Source organism: Callorhinus ursinus, unplaced genomic scaffold (assembly GCF_003265705.2).
Source record: "Callorhinus ursinus isolate GAN/ISIS: 27379988/994484 unplaced genomic scaffold, GSC_fseal_2.0 scaffold3, whole genome shotgun sequence".
NCBI classification, from domain to species: Eukaryota; Metazoa; Chordata; class Mammalia; order Carnivora; family Otariidae; genus Callorhinus; species Callorhinus ursinus.
Genome location: NW_027397065.1, coordinates 81,814,685 through 81,838,011, shown reverse-complemented (window position 1 = coordinate 81,838,011; position 23,327 = coordinate 81,814,685). Strand labels below are relative to the sequence as shown.

Below are 23,327 nucleotides of genomic sequence, written 5' to 3'. Positions count from 1 at the left end.
AATGGCAGGTAAATGGGCAAAATTTCCTCAAATCCATTTATTTAAAGCACTTACCAAATGCGTATATCTAAGAATAAGTGGCTTTCTCAAATGTCATTGACAATCATAGCGAGTGGTCTGGGCGCTGTTTATTGGTTCTGTGAGGTGGTGTCATTGGGATTCCATTTTGCAGATGAGGAAACAAAGTGCAGAGGGACCGAGCGTGCGTCCACTGTGTCCCTGCTGGGAGTCGGCAGACCAGGCAGCCGGGTCCAGCCCTGGCTCCTTACTAGATGTAGTAGTACCTTGACAATTTTCTTTTGAGTTGTGGCACTGTCGCTTTCAGGTGACATCCGTAAAATGTAATGCTAACAGAAGTGAGGGGTGGAGTCCCCTCCACACCCTCTGTGTGTCTCCTCTCTCCCTTGGAAGGACGTTGTAGCCCTGTGCCATCTTGTCCTTGGGCACGAGCACCTGGGCAGCAGGTGTCCTTGGTCTCTGCAGAGTACTGCAAAGGGCCTGCAGGTGCGTGAGCTGGAGAAGGAGTACTACGCATCCTACTTTGAAATGCCCTTATTGCATTGCTGTTTGCACTTCTATACTGAGTTAACTTGGAAGAAATATTCTTTTGGTAGACACATACTGTTTCTCTGTCAGGAGTGTAGCAATCAGGGAATTGGGAAAGGAAAGCGGATTCCCAAGCCTACAAGGCACACGCTCTTGGGCTTGACCCCACTCAGGTTGGGTGGCAGGACAAGCCTGAAGAAGTAAAACTTGCAGGGGAGGCTGCCCCCCTCCCCGCCAGGTTATATACTGCGGGACTCCGTGGCGGCCAGGAGGAAGCCCTGCGGCACAGGCCCACGTGCCGCCTCTCCATTCTGCCCTTAGCGCTTCAACGGTGCCCCAGGTGGGATGATGAGTGGCAGTCACACAGGTGGACCTTCTCCACCTTTTGTGTGGGTCATAGTCCTTCTGGAGCGCTTGTGCGTCATTCCTCTGAGCCTGTGCTGGCTTCTGCTTACTTCCCACCTCAACCTCCAGTGACTTGGAGGAGGAGCCGCGCCCCCCAGGACGAGCTTGAAGTTTCCTCAGATGTGCCGAGTGCCTGGCAGTAACTTCCAGCAAGCTGCCCTGCACTCCTTCCCTGAGGGTTCACGCCCCTCAGACGCTTGTGTCCTCTACCTTGTGAATTTGCACCTTTTTCTCTTCCTCAGTGCATATGCATAAAAATATAAGTGGAGATGAATCAATCCCCATTAAATCTATTTTTATGTCAAAATTTGCTTTCTCATTAGTATATCTAAATTATTTGATTTAATAAACACATTTTAAACCAGAATTTTAAAAAAATCTACTTTTGTGTGTATATGCAAAGGGGATTTGAGGTGGAGGAGGTGAGAGGCAGTTAGTGGCAATGACTTTCACTTTGCTTTTTGTTTTTTACAATAGCAGGTGGTGTTTCTTTTCTCAACTCTGGTAGTTTCTTTAATTTCTTGTTAGGAATCCAATAGGAAGGTAAATGGTAGGGACCTTTTCACTAGGATGGTTTTTTTCCTCTGCTTGGAAATGAGGGTAAGTCAGGACAACAGCACCTGAATTAGAAGGCACTTTAACCTTAAAAGCCGGTTAGTCCTAAAGGCTGAGCTTGCCCTCAGTGGTCTAATTGTAAAATAAGTCACATTGTCTGTGCCCAGAGTTGGCCAGGTCCTTCTCTCAGCGTGTCCTCAGCAGTCAAATCTCATTGTGGCAAATAGAAAGATCTGGAAGAAAAATTCAAACTTTAGGTTGTACTCCAAATTCAGCCTGAAAACAAGTTACAAAGCGCCAGGTTCTGTTGTTGTTTTGGTTTTTTGAGTTGTCCTTACATGGTGGTGACAGAATTGCTCCTTGGGTTCTTGTACTGTTGGAGGTTCTTGTCCGTGGTTGGTCAGTAGACATCTGAAGGTCAGAACTTAGCTTGTTCTGGTTTGTGTCCTCAAGCACCAGATGTATCACAGTGCATTTCCGATGTTTTTCTGATACGTTCAGAAAAAGATGAAAACAGTTGTCAAAGAGTAGGGGAACGGAGTAACTTAGACAAAGCAGCTGTGTGTAAACAATCAAGTGGGTTTCTAATGATTAAAACATCACAGTGTTCATCTTTGAACATGTTATTCATATTATTCACTCCTACGCTTTGTGGTCTTAATCCCTGGAGCAAGGGTTTCTAACCCTTTCGGAAGGGTCCCAAACCCCCTTTTTTATGTCACAGACTTAGTGCCCAAGATTGATAAGAAATTTCAGGGACAAAAGTAACACTTCTGGGTGGGTTTGTCTAATCACAGCAGTATCTACATCTCTTTTAAAAATAACAGTACGTGGATTTGCAAGACATTTGTTTATCTTCATCAGGCTTTTCCTGTTGCGTACACATTGTTAAGGCCACTGTTGGTCTAAGTGTGTGTTTTATTTTGTTTTAGATTATAAGCTTCTTAAAATCAGAACATACCATTTAGGAGGAAAATCTCTAGGACTTAAGAGAGCACTGTGTGTAAATATGTCCTCTGTGAATGCCAAGGGATTAAAAACACAACTCTAAGCTTCATCAAAGGACTGGCTGGTAGAAAGTTCTGCCAAATTCTTTGATGTTATTAAAGATATATCTTTCTGGGTGCCTGGGTGGCTCAGTTGGTTGAGCGACTGCCTTTGGCTCAGGTCATGATCCTGGAGTCCCGGGATCGAGTCCCGCATCGGGCTCCCTGCTCAGCGGGGAGTCTGCTTCTCCCTCTGACCCTCTTCCCTCTTGTGCTCTCTGTCTCATTCTCTCTCTCTCAAATAAGTAAATAAATAAAATCTTTAAAAAAAAAATTAAAAAAAAAAAAGATATATCTTTCTAGTGAGTTTATGTTGAAATTAAGTCCAAATGGAAATAACTTTTCAGTCCTTGGGTTAAAAATTGTTTCTTTGTGGCATTTGCCTTGGATGATATCCTAATGTAAGGATAAATGAATTAACTGAAGAGTTTTGAAGCAGAATTGACATATACTAATTTTGCTGACTACTTCCTTTAGGAGACATTTTGATATTTTGTATATATATGTGTGTAATTTAGTGTCCCTAAATACAGTATTTCCATTTGAATATGATCACTGGTCAGTCAGGGTAATTGATAGCTTATTAAGACACTCAACCTTGGTTTATTTTTTTCTCCATGAATGTAAAACTAATCAAGTGTCTTGAAGGTAGACGGGATTGATAGGCGTTTGCTGAGGAGCCTGGAGGAAGACCTCCGGGTGAGGATTGTGGCTTCCGTGCCTATCCCATGCTTATATCCTTTCTTATCTATCTGGGCAGGAGGAAATATTCGAGAGCAGAGCCTTGGCATTGTAGGGTGGATAGAAGGAAGGCTGGCTTGGGGAATATTGATGTGCAGAGAAGCTGAAACAAACCAAATTTTGAACCCAAATGTTGATTCATTGATAGGAATTACGTCCCTTTATCTTAAATTTATAGACCAGCCAGAAAGGTTTGACTCTGCCTATTTGCTTGATGTGTTTTCTGTTCCCTTCATACTCGTGGTCAGTAACAAGGAAAGATGTCAGTGACATAATGCAGGTGTTCTGGGATTTACTATTTGTGATATATGACACGGAGGCTTAACTTGTGTTTAATTAATGTGGCAAAAGACATTGCCATATGAGTATTCAGTTAGGTTGCCTCAGGCTGAACTTGGCCTTCTGGTACTGAGGGGCTTAAGACAACAAGACAGAAAGAAAGGTGTTCAGTTTTGAGTTGCTCGGCATTTATTTGGTTGCTGGTTCCCTCATGCTTCTTCTGTTTACAGAATCTCAGGATGAAAGGACTTCCGGGTAACTTGGAATTCTTGGGTGAAGACAGGACCATGACCCCACTCACTGCAAAGAGGCAGGGCTCCCTGTGTTTCCTACTTAGAAACCACTTCCCTGAAGGCCTGCATTCTTTTGGTCCTTGAGAAGGTAGAACGAAAAGTCACTGAATGCTCTTTTCACAAATCACAGCCTGGTCTTCCCACCAGAGAAGCTTTTTATAATTAATTAAAGTTTTGGTGGCTAGGGGAGAAAATACCTTTTTAATTACATTATAAAAATCCCAAGAATATATAAATGCGATTTTACGTGCTAGTCACCAAATATACTAGACAAGTAATGCAGTCACGTTAGCCTCCTCAAACTGAGCGTGTGTAGCAGACTGACTGCTTTGGACTTGTTGCTTTATGTGATAAGATGGATACTTTGCTCACAACTCCAAATTGTAGACGGCCCCTGAAAATGTCTGACTGCTTGGAACGTTATGAACCCCAGGGTCAAGCTAGCTAGGTGTGAGGCTCTTCCCGTGTGCCGCGCATTCTGCCGCAGCGAAACCAGGCTGGAAGATGAGAGGCACCAGCTTGCCTTCTGATGGGGTGGGGTGGGGGCATGGCCCCGGACAGGTATTTTCTTAGATAATTACCATGCAGCGTGGTGAGGTTTTGGGTGTGGTGGGCGTGCCAGGTGGGGGATCAGATCCAGCAGTGGGGAAACGGCAAGACTTCACCAAAGGAGTGGATCTGGTCTGAGTCTTCAGGAAGGTGAAGAATGTGTGGGCTTGTGCATGGGCAGGGGAGGGGATGCTTGAGGCAGTGCCGGAGCAGGGGCCTGTGGTACCTGCAGGAGTAGGTGAGGGAGAGGATGATGGATGGGGAGCTCGTGAGGGTGCAGAGGTCAACAGGCTCAGATCATGAAGCACTTTGTGCCATGTCGGGGAGTTTGGGTTTTATTGGAGGGCTCCGGGGAGCCATTGACACATTTTAGGTGAGTAAAATGATGAGGTGTGGGTTAGGGGAGAGTGGCAGGATGGATCAAAGAGAGTCCTGCACCTCCTTTAGGAGTCTGCTGGAGTAATCCACGAAAGAGAGATGCTGGCCAGTGGGCCAGGGAGACAAGGTGCTCCAGTTAAGTATGGAGCCTACAGGAGTACATGAGAGGATGGGGGGCAGGGGGCAGCCCGGGTTTCTGGTTTGGCTGTTGGATAGGTGGTTTATGGGGCCAGGTAGTGTGCTGGGACCCACACAGTGGGGAGCAGGTTTGTGGGGACCATGAGGAGCACAGGCGGAGATGGCTGTATCATAGACATGCAGGTGTCCCCTTTTTCTTGATACCTTTTTATGCCAGTGAAGGGGGTTTTCTGCTTGGCCATCAAGACCCATCATAATCATCTCCACCCCACACATCCTCCATCTTACAGGGTGTCTTCTCCTATTGTGATCCCTCTGGCTCTGGTTTTTCCGTACCAAGTCTGAACACTCAAGTGTTGCTTTCTCAAACAGACTGCAACAAGGGCACTCTAGTAGTTTATGTACAAGTCCCTCCCCCTCCCCCCAAAACAGGGCAGATCAGTGTACGCAATATCACTTAGTTATACTGAGTCTCTGTAATTGCACCTTTATTCCTTATAATAATCAAAAAGATCTGCACATAAAGGAAAAGGAGAATTACAACATAGCTTAATTTTTCAAAGCCTTTTACAAGAATGATTTTGATCTACATTAAAAAATAGGAAGGCAAAAGGATTTTTTTTTTTTTCTATTTTGGTAGAGGGCAAGGGTACTAACATGTATGAAATGTTTGTTGTAATGATTAAACCTGGTTTCTTTTAGCAGTCAGTCTTGGATGATTTGTTCTACATCATTTGACAGTGATCAAATTGTATCAGTTGTATCTCTGTGGTTCATCTGATAGAAACTTAGTTTCTGACTGGCTTTCCTGAGAGGCAGCTTCTTGATATAAAGCAAGCCTTCTTTTGAGTAGGTATCGCAGAACCATAAATGCAGGCACATATGTATACGTATCTGTATACATGTGCCTTGGGATGGGTGACTGGAGGCTCAGAGCACAGTGTGGGAGCTTTCCCTAGAGGCATCTCTTGATACTCTTAGAGGTACAGACAGATATATGTGTTCTTTCTTTTGGCTTTCGGCAAACATGAGGATAAGGTTTCTCTGTGCTTGGTTGGCCCTGGCTGGTCCTTCCGGATACAAAGATGAACAGCACATCTGGGCACATGGTTCTTTTTTGGTGTATGAGATTGTAGGAAGGTAGAATCCCCTTTTATACTTCTACTACTTTTTTGACTATTAAAATATTCCCTTCCATTGATCTGTTAGTTATGGTTTTTAATTAAATTCTAATGCATAGCTAATATATAATTAAATCATCAAACATTAAAAATTCATTATTTCATTTACATTAAAGTATATGTAATAATTAAAAAATATTTTTTGTTACAGTCTTTTGGTTATTTTGGTTTGTCCTCTGTGTTTTGTGTTCAAGACATTAAAAAGCCAGAGCTATTTTAAGTTGACAAGCCCTTAACTTCCTTGGATCAATCAAGCTTACGCTGTTTTTCTTCCTTAAAGGTATGATGTTACATTACAGGCTATTGCTTCTAAAATTATGCGAAGGAATAAATTAACAAGTCTGACAGTTATTCTAACCATAAAGGTTTAAGTGAAAATTATAATACTGTACTATGAAACCCCGTCTGTATTCCTGTGTGGTGGTCTGTGAGCATGCCCATATTCTTGATACAAGTATTTAATTCACTTCGTATGCATTTTATAAACATTTTATATGTGTGGATTGTAGTCATATATTTACATAAAAATATAAGCATTACATTATATTTTGATGTTTTTATGCCTCAGTAAAAATGACGTTAATATCATTTGATTTATAGCCTTCTTTCCCCCTAAACATTTTCATAGAGGATCCAGGCTAGTTAAAAATGCTTCCTTCCTACACAACACTAGTCTAACTGCTTGCCTAGTTAAAACCCTTGATAGCACAAACACTGTATGCCACGCACCGCCGCTTGCTGTGATCTGTGACTAATCCTGCAGGCTCTGCAGAGAAAGGTGAGGGAGTCGGAACTGCGGACGGCCTGCCTGGAAAGGGTGACGTCACCTCTATTTGCGCATGCGCGGCGCCACTGATGCAGAGATTTATCATCCTGCTCTTTGTGTTGAGGGTGCGTGTGCACGCGCGCGTTTCCCCTAAATAAACCAATGAGTAAAATTAGGTAATTACCACCAAGACTTGGTACTAATAGTAACCCTCCACCTTACTGGAGTGTTCCTTTTTGTTGTTGTTTCAGAATGCTGCTTTATTTATTAACACATTTTTATTACTGCTACAACCTGTGTTTCTGAAGGTGTAGAATTTTATTTTTCAGTTACTCCCATTTTTGATCTTCCCATCAAGTACTAAAGTAGTATAGCTGACAGGCAAATGAGACCTTTGAAAATGGATGAAGAGCAGTTTGTCTTGTGGATTGTTTTCTTAAAGACAAATCCCAGTGCAGGAGGTAAGGCAGACGGTTCGGAACAAGGCGTCAGTTCATTCCGTTCAGCCCAAATGATCAAGAGATAACTATGGTTTTTTCTAACACTTTTTACTTCACAAGAAAAAAGAAAAATCAAACGATTTGACTAGTTTAATTGAAGAATACATAAAATTTCAAATTACTAATATCTGCCAGTAGTCCTGGGAGAAATAAGGGATTAAAAAAAAAGATCCTGTGTCTTAGTTTAAAAAGTTTAAATTTGATTTTTTTTTTTTTTTTTTTCTCCTCTGTCTTTTTTTACCTTTATTTGCTCTTTCTTTTTTCTTCAATAATGCCACAATTGGGCGCCTGGGAGGCTCAGTCGGTTAAGCGTCTGCCTTCGGCTCAGGTCATGATCCCAGGGTCCTGGGATCAAGTCCCACATCGGGCTCCCTGCTCAGCGGGGAGCCTCCTCCCTCTGCCCCTCACCCTACTTGTGCTTTCTCTCTCTCAAATAAATAAAATCTTAAAAAAATAAATTGTAAAAAGAATCTAGCCTCTTTCTGCACTCTTTAGTTAGGTCTGTGTAATTTAAAAGTATCTAAATTAAGAAACAGGTATAACTAAATGTCCTCCGACTTTGACCCCTCGTTATCACTTTTCAAGCTGCTTTTCTTTTTGTCTAATTTTACCAAGAGTAATTTCTCTGGCACCCCCTTTTACCTGTTAGTGGCATTTTCAAACTCTCTTGGTAGCACTTAGAAGTAAAACTGCTGTTGACTCGTGGTCTGTGACACAAAGATGTGGTCTGAGAACTCAGGAGCATTGCTCCAAGGTGGCATTTGCCATCCCTTTCTCTCCGCATGAGCATGGGTGGGGTGGGGTGGGGGGAGCTGTGTGCTTATAGGGATAGTCCTGGAGCATATCCTTTTGATCCAAAAGTTTAGACAGCACAGCTAGCTCCTTTAATGCACAAGGAAGGAGCACAGTAGGAGTTGTCTTATCTGCAGTGTAATCTAGAATCACTGGACTAGCACAGAAGCCATGTATTTGGAATTTTTTTTTTTAAATAGTTGCACACTCTGTTTTCATAAGTAGCTCTTCAGGGCATAGAACAGAATCTGCCTTTTTGATCTGAGGATGTTTCATGGCTGAGTTCTTCCTGCTTTTTATTAAAAGTTACATGATATATTTAATCTAGCTTTATGGTATATATACATGCTTCCTTAGCCTTTTGTATGGGGTGTGTTTTTTAAAATGGAAATGAGATTAAAGATAATACTTAGGTGACTGCCATAATAGTGACAAACTCAGTTTCTTTGCGGTTATTGTTACATTTCTGCTTTTAAAAATTTTCTATTTTAGAAAAGTTTTGACTGTTTTAATGAAATTCCCATCTCTTTTTCTGTGACATATTCAACAAAAATATTGTGGTAAAACTGAAGAATTTATATTCTACTCTATGTTTGGATGTGTATGTATATCACGATAGAAGCATAACCCACTTCAAAACCAGTTTAACCCTGGATTCATGTGCCTTTCCTCCTCTAACAAAACTGTGGGTCTTATTTAATTTAGGGGAGAAATTCAGGAACTGATAGGCTTAAAGTAACTATAGTTTTTAGAAACTAAAACACAGGAGTGAGTCTGTGGTTTCTAGTGGGTCATAGGAAATCGAGATTTTGGTTGTGAAGTTTCGTTTACTTCACCTTGTTTTCACGTCAGTGTGCTATTCTTCCCGTGGGGTGGCCTGGAACATGGCAGCTCTAACTTCCATCATCCACTCCATAAAGGGTAGTAATAAATGGGTTGTTTCAGAGAGTCAGCAGGAATTGGTAAGGATGCTTTGGAATTATCCTGTAAGTCACGGAGTCCTCTTGTGAGGTGCCAGCACTGGGATTAGGACAGTCTAACTTGTTGAGCGTTGTGTGAGATGGGCTAGACCCTGAAGTGGGGCTTCGGTTTCTGTAGAGTGTGAGAATCCAGGACAGCAGGCAGCTGGTGGTCCTTCCCGGAGAGCTTGGCTGTGTCCTGGCCAGGGCTTCTGTGGGGGCAGAGGCAGTGTGCGAATGGGGGAAAGCCTGTGTTTTCTTATCTGGTAGCAATAGAAGGGGGATCCTCTTTTCAGATCCCTGTAGATTGCAATCCACAGTTAAGGCTTAGTTCTTCCTACTGTTTCTATCATTTGATTTGCCTCTTCATTTGTCCAGGCCCCCTAGCACTCTGGGCTGCTTGTGGAACTTTTCATACTGTGCCTTGCCATAGGTATTTATAAACTGGTCTTCATGAGGGCCGCCATGCTGCCTAATTCCTCTTTGTAGTTTACCCTACTGACATCTCTGTCCACCCCAGATGGAATTGAGATGCAATCTGTCTTTGTAGACGTGTCCAGTGAATTACCCAACGACTGGCAATGAATTGCCGAGACTAGATTGCATCCATTCAAGAGTTTTGAAGGAACCTTAAGGATGAAATTGCAGAACTCTTGGCTCTTGTTTTGCCTTTTATAAATAGCCACTGTTTTTAAGAGCTTGGTGGGTTGCCAGCACAAAGCTTGGTATATTGGAAAGCAAAATGGCCTGATGATGTAGAGGTGTGGGTTCTGTGTTGAGCCCTTACATGACCAGAGAGGTCATGCTGCTGTATCTCTTGGACCTTGGGATCCTCCTCAGGATGTGTTCGCTGCTGTCTTTGTGCAGCAACTCTGGTGACTGTCAATATCATGGTTAATCCTTGTTAAACTGGGTTCTTAGTATACATATGAGTATTCTGTGGGCAGGAGAGATTTACTTAATCAAATCACACCATTAATTTAGTCATTCTTTGCTTCTATGAATGATACATTGCAGAGGCTGGATTCTGTTACATTCTTCCTCAAAGTGCTGATTTTGTTGTTTGCTTGCTTTGGCAGGCTGCTAATTTGGCTGGACTCAAGCTACGGCCCATCTCGTCTGCCCCAACATGAATCTCAGTCAGATACTTTGTAGCTTGGAGCTTGCCTCCTACAAGCAAAGCTCAGGGGAGAGCCAGAGATTTGGGCCAAGATTATACCCAGAATTTGGGGCTCCTCTCTGCTCCTTTCCACAGTTTCTCCTCAGCTACTGAGGTTGCCCTGAGCTGTGTCCTGGTTCATGTGCTGGCAGCTCCATGTGGCTTAGCCTGCACCCTGTTCTCAGGCTAAAAGCCCCAGTCCAGTGCTCTCAATGTCCTTCCCTTTTTTCCCAAGTGGGTCTCCCTGCTTTGGGTTACTCTGCAGCCTTGAGACGGTTGATTTTTTTTTGTAGGTTTCCTCTGTGGCACGGCTGGTTCCCCAAGGGCTACTCAGACAGGTCACAGGTGGAAGCCCCAGTTCATTGAGAGAGAGCTTTCCTTGCTCTCTCAATCCAGGTCTTCATCTTTCATTGTTGTGTCACCAAGCTGCCATCCTGGGGCATTCCGTGTACTACTTCGGCAAAAACAAACAGGAAAATAGCGATGGGGCAGTGGTCTTTTATTTTTCCTAGAGATTGCTCAGCCAGTAATGATAGTTTCTCGTTTTGATGAGGATGGCCAGCATCCTGAACCTAGATTTCCTCTGTTCGAGACCTCCAGGAGAAATATGTCGAGGCATTATTATGAGCATGAACATTTTTGACCCCAGACTTTGGGGACCTTTGCCCTGGTGAGCTGGGCCAGACACGTTTGGGCTGCAAGAATTCCTTATCTTAGATGGATGTTGGCTTGGCCTAAATTGCTTGCTGCGTGCTTCTTTTCCATGATCTCTCCATTTGCCTTCGACGATATTGGGCATGGGGAGAATTAGTTTCACAGTTGAGGAGAGGGTCTCAGCCACCTTCTGAAGCAGGTGGCACTGGGCCATCTTATCCCACTAACCAGTGACATTCCTCTAGGGGGGCATGACCCAGAAAGCCTGGAAGGGTAGAGCCTAAAGGGAGCTGTGGCCAGTGTCCGGCTATTTATAATCCCTGCTCTCCTCACTGCCACTGTTTATTTTTAACCACACCAGACTCTGGGAAGGGAAGCAGGAGGGGGAGGAGGAGGCTTTGCGCTCCCCCTAGAGGCTTCAGCGTGCCACCAAACCGCGCGTTTAAAACATGATGTTGCTGCTTTTTAGTTGCATTCATCTACAGGATTCAGATGAAGATTTTTGAAATGATCTGGACTGGTTTCATATCCTGTGTTTTTGGGGACCAGATCTTTATTGCTACGAGTGGCCTGGAGCCTGCTTGGTACCGGAGCCTTTGGGTCTATGTGTAAATCATTGTTTGACATTAAAATAGAAGATAATTCTGTAATCACAGTCTTTCAGATGCTTTGAAATGATATTTCTAAAGCTGATTTAATGGGTGTGAGGAAAGCTGCTGTGTTGACATTGGATAGACTGGGTAAGAAGTTAAATGTCACTCAAGCAACATAGTAACTTGAATTTCTCCTTTTGTATTTCAGGGTTTCGAAAAAATGATGAAATGAAAGCTATGGATGTTTTGCCAATTTTAAAGGAAAAAGTTGCGTACCTTTCAGGTAAAGTTGAACTTTCTACTCTGCTTTACTGTTTCTTCTGACTGCTTTCTGATACAGTATCAGAGTCTGAAATACCACAGTAATTCACCTGCCACACACATTAAAGCACCGGTGTTTCAGTGGATTTTAATTGCTTAATTCTTGTAACATTTTCCTGAGAAATTAGTGCCTAAAGCATTTTCTCCTAGCGGGTAGGCACATTATAAGTCAGATAGCACGGGTAAGTAAGATATGTTTGTGTCTGTCATTCAACAAACATTTGATGTTTTTCCCCATTCGATTAAGTAAAGCCACTGATTGTTTAAAAGTTTAAAAGTCCATCATCTGGGCACCTAGATGGCTCAGTTGGTTAAGCATCTGCCTTTGGCTCAGGTCATGATCCTCTGGGTCCTGGGATGGAGTCCCCTCATCGGGCTCCCTGCTCAGTGGGGAGTAGGCTTCTCCCTCTGCCTCTGTCTGCCACTCCCCCTGCTTGTGCTCTCTGTCAAATAAATAAATAAAATCTTAAAAAAAAAAAAAAAGTCCATCTTCCTGAAATTGATGGGAATGTGACCTTACTGGATGTGTCCTGATTTCCTTGCCTTGGTTTCTTGTTCCCTGACCCTGGAGTTTCTAGAACCCATGTTATGGACTATGAAAGCCCCAGTGATCTCTACCAGCTGGGTCCTCCCCTCACCTGTACATCCTGGCCCTCCTGCAAGGTGGGGACGTCTAGGCCAGACTCAAAGGCTTTGGGGCACTGGAGGGTCAGCTTTAGGGCTAGCTTTAGGGCTGTATCTCTTGGGGCCTGCTCTATATGAACAGAAGAGCCGTTGGGTTTTTTACCTTTTTGGCACGAGTTCACTTGTTACAAAACAAAGGTTTGCAGATTTTTCTGCTCTGTTGTAGCAGGAAGTAAAGTGTGTGGAGTGTCATGTGCTTTTAGATGGTCTTCCTGGATGTGTTTCCCCTGATAATTTTTTATCTTTCTCAAACAGGCATAATATGCTGATCTGATGTCTCCTTTTGAACACATTTTATTTTAAACGTATAACACCACCAGCTGCTTTTATATATGTGGGGTGTGTCCTTTTGGCATGTCGAACGGGGCTATATTTAGGGCGCAGCTCCTCATGGTGCTTTTGCTAATCTCACCTTGGTGGCCAGTGGTGTTTCCTGGTGCCCCTCGTAAGCACTGTTTGATGATTTGGCTCAAGTGAGTCTTAATTCAGAATGCACTTGGAATGTTAATAGAAGTTCATGAAAAGAAGATGCTTTAGGTAGTTGGGAATACATGCTTAAAAAAAAAGTCCCCTCCTGGCTTGTAGTACACCAAATTTTAAAAGTAGCCTTTGCTCTTTCCTAATCACTTAGTGACAAACTGCATAATGTGGACCCGTGCCGCGGTTTGTCAGCTCCTGAGTTCGTAGTTGACAGATGGATTTTAATGAAAAGCTTCCACTTATAAATAGCAGAGGCGTCTGTAGGAGGACCTAAAGCCAATTCCACATGTTCCTCAGTTTTTGGATGTTTAAGGTTTGGATCTGTGGTGAGAACGCTTGTTTCTTTGGTTAAGCTCCTGGAGACGGGCATGTCAAGCGCAGGGGAAGGTTAAGGTTGATGATTTTTACTTGTACTCATTCTTTATTAGGCATTTAATACAGAATGCCTCATTTGATGTCATTTTTGTCTAAGTTACTATCAGAATTAAAACTATTTCCCTTTTAACCTGATTGAAGAAATAAAATCGGTTTTTCAGAGTTTATCATGACTCATTACTCAAACCTGAAATTCTGCAGGGTTAGTTAAAGTTGGGTCTCTTTAGTGGGGAGGGAAGTTGTGCACTGCAGCAAACTAGTCTGGAACTGTTGTTAAATATCTGAGACTTTGGCCAGCTGTGTTGGTTAAATGAGGTTGGTAGGTGCCATCACAGTTTTATAGTATTTCCTACTTTATGACCAGAATTGACAAGTTATGTTAGCATGAAGTCATTTGCTGTTTTTCTTAGGCTTGCTGTTATTTTGTTTAGGAAGAGAAAAGGGAAAAACCCCCACTAAATTAAAAACCTTAATTTTAAAAAGTTAAAAACGTTACTTGCATGTTGATTTCTTTGTGTGCATAAAAGGTTTACAGTGAAAGAATAAACTTTTGAAAAATTTATGCCTCTGATCCTGTTTTTTAAAATCTGTTTTATTGAGATATAGTCCACAACCATAAAATCTACCCTTTAAAAGTGTATGATTCAGTGGATTTTAGGGTTTTCACAAGGTTGTGAAACTATCACCATGGTCGAATCCCAGCACACTTGATTACCTCCAGAAGAACCCCACGCCCAGTCCCCATTTCCTCTACCGCCTGGCTCGGGCAACTGCTAATCTACTTTCTGCTCTGACCCCATTTTTTAAAATATTAGGGGATATTTATTGTGGTACGTTTGTGAAAGCTCTTTTTGTGAGTAGCTTTTAGTAAATTAAATCTAACTGGAATAACTAGGGCTTTGACAAAGCAGGCCAGAATATCAGTGATTCCATGAGATACTTATTAGGTCAAAATCTCTAAAAACCCAGTGGGGATTCTTTGAACTTGAGTATTTCTGATCCTCAGTCTCATCTCCAGGTACCGTAGAAAGCAGTCCTCACCACATAGAGGTAAGGCGGCAAAGTACTTACTAACTCCTGCGGAGGGTGAATTCAGTGAGGTGGCCAGCCTGACTTCATGCTTCAGGTCGGGAGCAGGGGCAGTAAAATAGGGTTTTATAGTTTATAATTTTAACATTTTATTTGATATATATGTTAATGTGTTACATGTATTGTCCTAGTGTGGACATCATATGGTGTGTGTGTGTGTGTGTATATATATATATATATATATAAAATGTCCGCCCTATGCCACTAGGTGCTAGGGTTTGGGCATCAAAAGAGTTCACAGACTACCATGAGAATGAAGAACACTTTTTTCCCCTTAACCTTTTATAAGACATTTCAGCATCCAAAAGGAGAGAGAATAATACAATGAATTTCCATGAACCGTGGTTCACTTCAGTAATCTTGTCATCTGTATTCCTGTAAAAGCTTTAGAAAAAAACCTCAATACCATTAACAGCCCTAAAAAATGAGTAGTAATTCTTTAATAGGCCAATCGATATTCACATTTTCCTGCTTGTCTCGTATTTGTTTCCCAGGATACACATGGCAATTGGTTGCTCTCTCTGTGTTTCTCAGTCTATAGGTTCTTACTCTTTTTGTCTTGTCCCCTTATGTTAATTATTAGATGAGGAGACTTTTTCTGAAGATTTCCTTACATTTTAGCTTTTGCTGGTTGCACCCATGGGTAGCCATTTAATATGTTCTCCTTCCCCTGTGTTTCCTGTAAACTAGGAGCTGGATCTTGAGGCTTGATAGGACCTAGGTTAGATTTTGCAGGAAGAAGGCAAAAAATCCTTAATGGGTGGTGGTAGGTGGTTTCTACTGGGAGTTCTACTGGGGGAGTCTGGCTGTCTCTTTTTTTATGATGTCAAGCATTCACTGATGATCATGGTTTAGATCTAGTATTTTATCACAGTTGCAAAATGGTGACATTCTAATTACATCCTTTCTTCTTTATCAACTTAGCTATTCTATAAAAAGAAGTGTTCCATCATCAGTTTCTTGGTTCTCCTGAGAACATAGTTAATACAAGAAAAGGATAAATGATTGATTCTTGTCCTTTACCAGTTTTCAGACTAATGAAAAAGAATGATCACTGGTCATTTCAGACTGATAAAAAAAAAAAACTTTGCTTTTTAATGTTTGATGTGTTTCAGTTGATTGCCAAATTTTAAAAAATCTCTTATGAAGTTAAAATTTTCTCATCTTAGACCCAGTGGGAGTGTCTTCAGATTGGCTCCTGAATCTGTGCGCTGCAGTCCTCCAGGTTCTCTTTTTGCTGGTGAGACAGGGTGTTGCAGGCCCAGCTCGTCTGTCCTATTCCACATCTGGAGCCAGCCATTTCTCCAAAGTGTGCTGGTTCCTTTGCGTGGGAGAAAGGCGCAGGGTGCTACAGAAGCTCGCTGTTCCTGGCCGGGTCAATGTTTCTGTGCTCTTCAGCGGATACATCTAGGAAATATGTGTATAGATAATTTTTTTTTTTTTTAAGTAAGATGACTTCATAGTAAAGTTTCTAATTCAGATTTAGGATTACAGGTATTTTTCTTTGATTTTATATTTGTGTCTCCTTTTCCTTATACTAAAAATCTTGAGTTCCTACTCTCATCAACATAATTGCTTATTTATATTTTAACACTGATGTTATTGCCACACTGTGACTGCCAAATGTAATCTAATACTTCTGTTGTCCTAAGGGTATATGCCCCTAGGAACATACAGTCCTGTTACTGTGCTTTAAGATCACATAGACTAGCTCCTCTCTGTGTGGGTCAGGTTCCTGCCAACTTGAAACTCCAGATCATATGTTTCATTTTGTTTTACAGTTGTAAAGCTTAAAAAAACAACCACCTAATCTTGCTTTAGTATTAAGTAAAATGTGTACATCATTCCAGGGCTAAAAACTAAAAAAAACTTAAAGTACAAAGAAATGTAGTTTTTTTTTCCCCTGCCTCTTCAGCCCTGTACCTTTCCTCCACCAAAGGAAACCTTCTTTTGTTTTTGTTTTCTTTAGTTTTCTGGTTTTTTCCCTTACACTTGTAAACCAGTGCTCTCATTCTCTCTGTCTCACTGCCCCCCGACCCCAGTCCATTCTCCTTTCCTCCCTCCCTGAGATAAACAGTCATGTATTTTCCATTTTCTCTGCTTGCTGTTAAATTTTAACAGTATTCTGGAGAACAGAATATTAGTACATACAGAGATTCCACATTCCTTTTACAGTTGTTTAAACTGGACTGTGTGTATACAGCATACTGGGTTCAGTCGTTTGCCTATTGATAAGACATTTGGGTTGCCTTTTTAGAAGGCATTTTTGGGGTGGGGCAAGGTGAACATCATTCACCTTTGCAAGTGGGGGTATTGACAGGAACGTAGGATTTGATTGCCCAGAGGTTTGCTGTCAGGATTGGGACTACTGACCATAGTTTTTCTTGTTCTAGTTTTGCAGAGTTCTACATTTTCTGGAAAGGGGGGAGGGTACCTCCCATCCATCTGGGATATTCTCGTTAGCCTCTGGTACAGTCTGAGGCCATAGTGACAGACTGGAAGCCTGGGTATAGCCAGAGGCTCTCCAAGCGCCCCATCAAGAGTCCCCTTAGAGTCTCCATTCGAAATGCTCTAAGCCAGTTTCTAGTTCTCAGGACTGGGCTGCAGGAGGTGAGCATGGGAGGGTTTGGAGCTGTGGAGCTGCTGGCCTTGGCTACCGCTAGAGCAGGGGCCCAGTGACCACCTTCATAACAGAGTTTTCTTAGTTGATAGCAGACTTAATAGATTGTAGCCATAATTTCTCCTTCACAAACTGTGCCTTTTCAGGGCTTCCTTTGTAAAAATCGGCTTTTCATGATCTGTGAGGTAGACTGCTCCTCGGGGGAGGGAGGCATAAAGAATCATTTTCACTGGTATCATAATCCAGAAATTCAAATAAGGATCATACAAGGAAAATACAGTGGGTTCACTGAGATTTACATCATACTCCTCAAAGCAGGTATGGCTGCCTTAGAAGAGAAGGATGAAAGGTGAGTTCTTAATTGATTTAAAGAAAAAGGGGCAACTCTGAATCTAGCTGCTTTTGTGGTCATTCTGGGCCATGCTGCTCCAGAGCCCAAGTCCTCTGGACTTGGACCTTTTAGAAGAGAAAATAAGCATCACTGGGTTTAAGGAAGGGCCACACAGACAGCTGCAGCTGCTTTCTTTCTCATGTTAACAAGCACCTCAGTCTGTTTAGCATCTCTGTGTGTGTGTGTTTAAGATTTATTTATTTGAGACAGGGAGAGGGAGAGAGAGAGAGAGAGAGAGAGAGAGAGAGAGAGAGAGAGAGAACACAAGCGGGAGGGGCAGAGGAAGAGGGAGAGAGAATCTCAGGCAGACTTGACGCTGAGCACAGAGCCTGACCCGGGACTGGATCCCAAGACCCTGCGATCACGACCTGAGCCGAAATGAAGAGTCAGACGCTGAACCGACTGCACCAGACAGGAGCCCCTATGTGTGTGTTTCTGTAGGAAAGTTCATTAGGCATGTCTGTTTTTAACTTCCTGATACTGAAAGTAGGTATTTTTAATTAACTTTGTGTGGAATATAGATGAATCCATTCATTCAGCAGATATTTATTGAGTATGCTTTTTGTTCCAGTCTCTTACTAGGCCTTGAAGGTATATACTGATGTCAGTGAATGAGCAAACCTGCCTCCATAGAGCTTCCATTTAGCGGGCGGGACAGACAAAGAAAAAGACTGTGTAAATCATATAATTGACTAGAAAGTGAGAGGTGCCTGACAGAAATATAATGGAGTATGGGGAGAACTGTAAGAATCAAAAATAAAACAGTGTCATTATGAACAAAAACTACACTTTCTGTTTTGTTTTGTTTGACTAAAACAGCATTTGGGTATGCAGATAATCCTTAGCGAGCTACTAGTTTTTGACGACAGACATGGAGCAGTCCAGAGACTGTGCCGCTCTCATACTTAGACATACTGGACGTTGGTAGATGCAGGAAATGGATTTCTTGCCCTTTTCATTGTAGAAACTAAGGCACTGGGATTCCCGTCTATAAAACGGGACTGACGTGTGTCCCACCTCCCTCACCCTGAGGCTGCAGGTCGACATCACATCCCTCTGAGTAGATCCAGCAGGTGAAGCTTTGATGAGCTGGAGCATCATTCTTGTTACTAGTTCAGGAACAAGAACTTTAAAGTTGTCACTTTTTGGCTTCACAGCCCGACAGTGTTTTTATTTGTGTACCTTGTGTGTTTGTGACATTGGCACCATGTTAAATCTTGGAGAACACCATCCAAATACGCATCCGTGCCATTGACTTTAGGCTCCTTGAGGCTCAGAGACCATGCTTCTTTGAACTAATACTGTGTCTCATCGGTTCTCAGATTTTTTTTTTTTTAAACCTCACTGGGAGGGGTCAGCAGGTGGGTGACTGGCACCTGCCTGTCACTGACTACGACACCACAGGTCGGAAGATGTGCCTGATGCAGGGAGGTTAGCAAACAAAAGCCAATTATTAAATTATTTAAATAGAGACTCTGCAGTTTTTACTTTATAAGTGATATTTGATGAAGTTTTAAAACTATTGAATTTTCTGAAGCTCTGTTCTGGGAAAAGGAAAAAGAGAAAGTGGATTTTTTTTCCCCCCTCTTAAAGGTCAAATTTGGGTTTATGGAGGCTTTTCTTTAGGACATAAGTGAGAGCCGATTTGGTGGATGAGCTTGCTGGCAGCTCTCAGGGGACTCTCCATTAGCGCTACCAGCTTGGGGAAAATCTCTAGTTAAAAGGTGAAGCAGCACAACAGGCAGGCAGTCAGGACGTGTGCACAGACGGCTGTGCGCGGTGTGCACACATGGCTGTACGTGGTGTGCATACCTGTTGATTGTCCACGTGAGAGTCCTTGATAGGCAGGCTTTGGATTCTTCTTTTCGCACCCACAGTGGAGTGTGCCTTGCTTGCTTGGTGAGATATGATGACCCCAGAGGGAGGAGAGACGAGCATGGGTCATTGTCATCTAGTCTCCCTACTGAATCAAATGTTATGTTGCATTTAAAAAATACAGAATGGTGGTCCAGGAAAACGTTAGATGCTGTTCTTTTTACCAAAAGTGGGGTAAATGTTTTAACCCAAATCTCATACTGTATTTTTAAGAACTCAAATTTCTGTAAAATATGTTGTTCCACAATATTTTTTAAAAGATTTTATTTCAGAGAGAGCGCACACAGATACGGGGAGGGGCAGAGAGAGAAGCAGACTCCTCCCTGAGCAGGGAGCCCGATGCAAGGCTTTTCCCAGGACCCTGGGATTATGACCTGAGCCGAAGGCAGACGCCTAGCCACCCAGGCACCTGATCCACAATATTTTTGATGAAGGAGACTGATTCTCTTTTTGGAAAGTATCAAAGATGTTGGGAGAGTTAAAAAAAAATACTGAATTGTTGCCTGTCTTATCTTGGGGATAAGAAGTATTCCCCCAAAACTTAGGCCATTGATTTTACCCTAAAAATACTATCCAAGAAGGTTACTTGGTGATGACACTCTGGCATTTATAACAGAACTGCTGCTTACTTTTTTTTTTTTTTTTAAAGATTTATTTATTTATTTATTTGAGAGAGAGAGCATGAGAGGGGGGAGGGTCAGAGGGAGAAGCAGACTCCCTGCTTATTTTTAATAGTACCTTTCATTCATTAAAAAGCTTAGAACCATCATTCAGTTGTCCTTCTGACATTTTTACTACTCTAATTTAGAGAGATTTTCTAAGTTTTTGTCAGGGCAAAGGACCCAGCTGTGACCATGTGACATAGTCCCCTTGTCTTTTTTTTTTTTTTTTTTTTTTTGGTAATTTCCTTTATTTTAAGTAATCTCTACACGCAACATGGGATGTGAACTCACAGCCTGAGATCAGGAGTTGCACACTCTTCTGACTAGGCAGCCAGATCCTCCCCTCCCCCATCTTTATTTAAGCTCTTTGAGCTTTAGTATCTTTAATTATAAAGCTGGAAGGATAAAACCTCTTAACAGGGTCATTGTGATGTTGAAATCAGAGCACGTGTAAAGGACTTGATACCATATCTAGCATGTATCAGTGGCTATGGTTTCGTGTTGTTCCCATTTAATACATGAATTACTGGATTTATAAATAATTTAATACTTTTCTAGATTGCATGACCTAACAGTACATGTGGATCATTTTAGTGTTCAGAATCAAAATTGAGTTTCATTATTGTTCAGAGGGACTATTAACCATTCTAGGAAATTGTAAAAATCTATATTGGTGAAATATGTTTTTAAAATACCAGTATCTTGTGCTGAATCCTTTTTTGGCTTTTCTAAAAGGAAATAATCTGGTTTTCTGTTAACGTTTGCTTGCTTTTTAGTTTTACCTTTGCTAATGAAGTAAATAAGATGAGAAAATAATGAAGAGTTTCATGTTGTGACTTGAATTTTGTGGTCTTACTGCTCTACTTCTGAAGACAGTTGACCAGAGCTGTGAAACTAAGGAAGGATCCACTTGGGAAGGCTAGATTTTCCTTCTCTGTTTTATTTTCTGAAAACATTGGTGGAGTAATAAAATATTTCTGGAAATTTCACCGAAGATATTCAGTGATACCAACAGACCTCATCAGGATTTTATGTATGTTCACGAGGGCTACATCTGCCTCTCTGTGACAAGACAGTCCCTGAGATTTGTACTTAGTATGTGATGTAATTTTTCTAAACTCAAGCTAATTTAGTTCTCTTTTAAAATTCTTAAATGCCAGTCGCTTTATTTGTATGTGCGGCTTTGTGTGAGAGATGGGTGAGGCTTGACCGCTGGGGTTAGGTGCCGCCCTCAAGAGAGGAAGATGTCCTAGATCCCAGATGATAGAAAGTCATCATCAGCATAAAAATTTGAGGTCCATTCCTGTCTCTTTCCTTCAAGACTTAAAACCCGATTTGGTTGATAGCAAAGAGAGAGCTTGGAATGCCGGGCGGGAAGGAGGGGGCAGTGTGGGGGACGACAGAAGGGCCTGGTAAGGCGTGAGGAGGCCGTGTTCAAGGGGAATGATGCCCATATACATGGAAACGTTGTCCACACATAAAACTGAAGTCGGAGGAGACACGGAGGAGGATAAAGATGAGGCCTTCTCTGCTGGCTTCCACGTGGCGGGCAGCACTCAGACCTGTTCTCCGGAGTCCCGGGAGGGGATGAAGTAGCCCAGCCACATGTCTGCCCAACCTCGACTCTTGCTGGTTGCACGCTCCTTCCTGGCCGTGCGGCTGCTGGAGGTAAAGCGTTGTGCGAGCGGTTGGGTCACGACGTTGGACCTCCAGGGGCGTCCAGAGTCCTGTCTTCTCTTGCTTTTGTCTAAGTGTGCTCCAAATGCTTGTTTTTCAGGTGGCAGAGATAAACGTGGAGGTCCCATTCTCACATTTCCGGCCCGCAGCAATCACGATAGAATACGACAGGAGGACCTCAGGAGACTCATTTCCTATCTAGCCTGTATCCCTAGGTGAGTTCTGTGCGGTTGTGGTTTGCCACTGTTGCAACCGTTCCAAGAAATGCGGCACTGCGCTCTCCAGAAGCCGCTGCACAGTGGCTTGAATTCCAAGCAGACCAGACAGTGCAGAACGAAAATCGTCACCTCTGTCCTTAGTTCCATTTTGTGACCGTTCTGTCATGTTTCAACACTTCTGGGTGTGGGGACGAGAAGGTAGGCATCTTGCCCGGAGTGCTTTGTGGGGGGACGGTGGGGCTGGGGTTAGGATGCAGTGCCTCAGGTGGACCATCCTTGGTGACTCTGATACCAAGACACTGCGGCCTGCCAGACCAGAAATGGAACGCTGTTTCTCACTATACGTTTCTGTCTTCATGCTGAGCTTCGGTTTCTGAAAAACATTCTCTTGATTTGTGGCATGAGGTTTGTGAGGCATTAAGAATCTTTACTAGCTAATATGCCCCGTTTGGGAACACCCATTCAATCCGAGACCCCCTTCATGATAAGGTGGTCGTTCGTGTGGATGCTAAAGAAAGACCAGGCAAAGCTTTATTTTCCAGATTACTTTTTGGAAAAGAGAAAACTGCTGTGATACAACCCAAGGTTGTAGTCATGCCTGCGCTAAGAAACTGTGTGTGTCTGGCTTGGAGGGCCCCTTCCCTGTGAGGAAGAGGAAAGGCACATACTAAAGGGGGCATAGTCGATGTGCTAGAGCCAGGAGGCGTTTCCTCAGAGACGAAACTGGGATGTGTGGAAGAAAACCTGGTCATCATACGTAGGCTAGAGTAGACAGCAATGTTCACGACGCTTATGCAAGAGAGTAATAAAAGGTGGTCAGTGGCATTGTTGAGGTTGAGAGGAGTGTGGTACATCTGCCACGGCACACGGGTTGGGACACTGCTGACCTTCTTTGGTTGACACCGAGCAGGGAAGGCAGCAGGGCCCGGTTGTGACCCATCCTTGCTGTGGCTGAGGCAAGTCCGCTTTCGCTGTTGACCACCTGACCTGCTGATGGGAGTTGTTGGGTTTTGCGCTGTGGTCACCCTCTACGAGAAAACCATCACTCTGCATCATCAGTGACAACGTGATAAAGCCCTGCACTCGTATATGGAAAAGTTTACTCTTTCCTCCTACTCTGGTATTTTCTTGGGCCGTTGAACTGTTGAAACCATGGAATTAGAAAGGGCTTTAGAAGTTCTGTGCTACTCACTATCACTTATAAATAACAGTAGACTTGATAAGGACCACTTACAGAGTTCTGTGTGCTAGGTACTGTGCTAATGATGGAAGAAGAAACAAATGCAAAGGACAATGTAAACATCTCTGCCAATCAAAGTGATACTTGTATAGTGTAATTATGGAATGACTATATAATTTTGGCAGCTGGCTTTCTGGTTTAAAAATCCGTGTTGATTGTAA

The 23,327-nt window shown here is 42.7% G+C and overlaps 1 protein-coding gene across 6 annotated transcripts in view; it reads left to right on the top strand.

The window, feature by feature from the left end:
• The window catches only part of TRIO (trio Rho guanine nucleotide exchange factor), a 337,626-nt gene that overhangs the window by 103,739 nt on the left and 210,560 nt on the right, over nucleotides 1–23,327 (top strand). For all 6 annotated transcript variants that reach the window (XM_025867461.2, XM_073891080.1, XM_073891081.1 and 3 more), the window contains exons 2-3: nucleotides 11,743–11,817; nucleotides 21,809–21,923. In XM_025867461.2, the coding sequence (XP_025723246.2) occupies nucleotides 11,743–11,817; nucleotides 21,809–21,923 (190 nt within the window). The remainder of the gene's footprint in view (nucleotides 1–11,742; nucleotides 11,818–21,808; nucleotides 21,924–23,327) is intronic.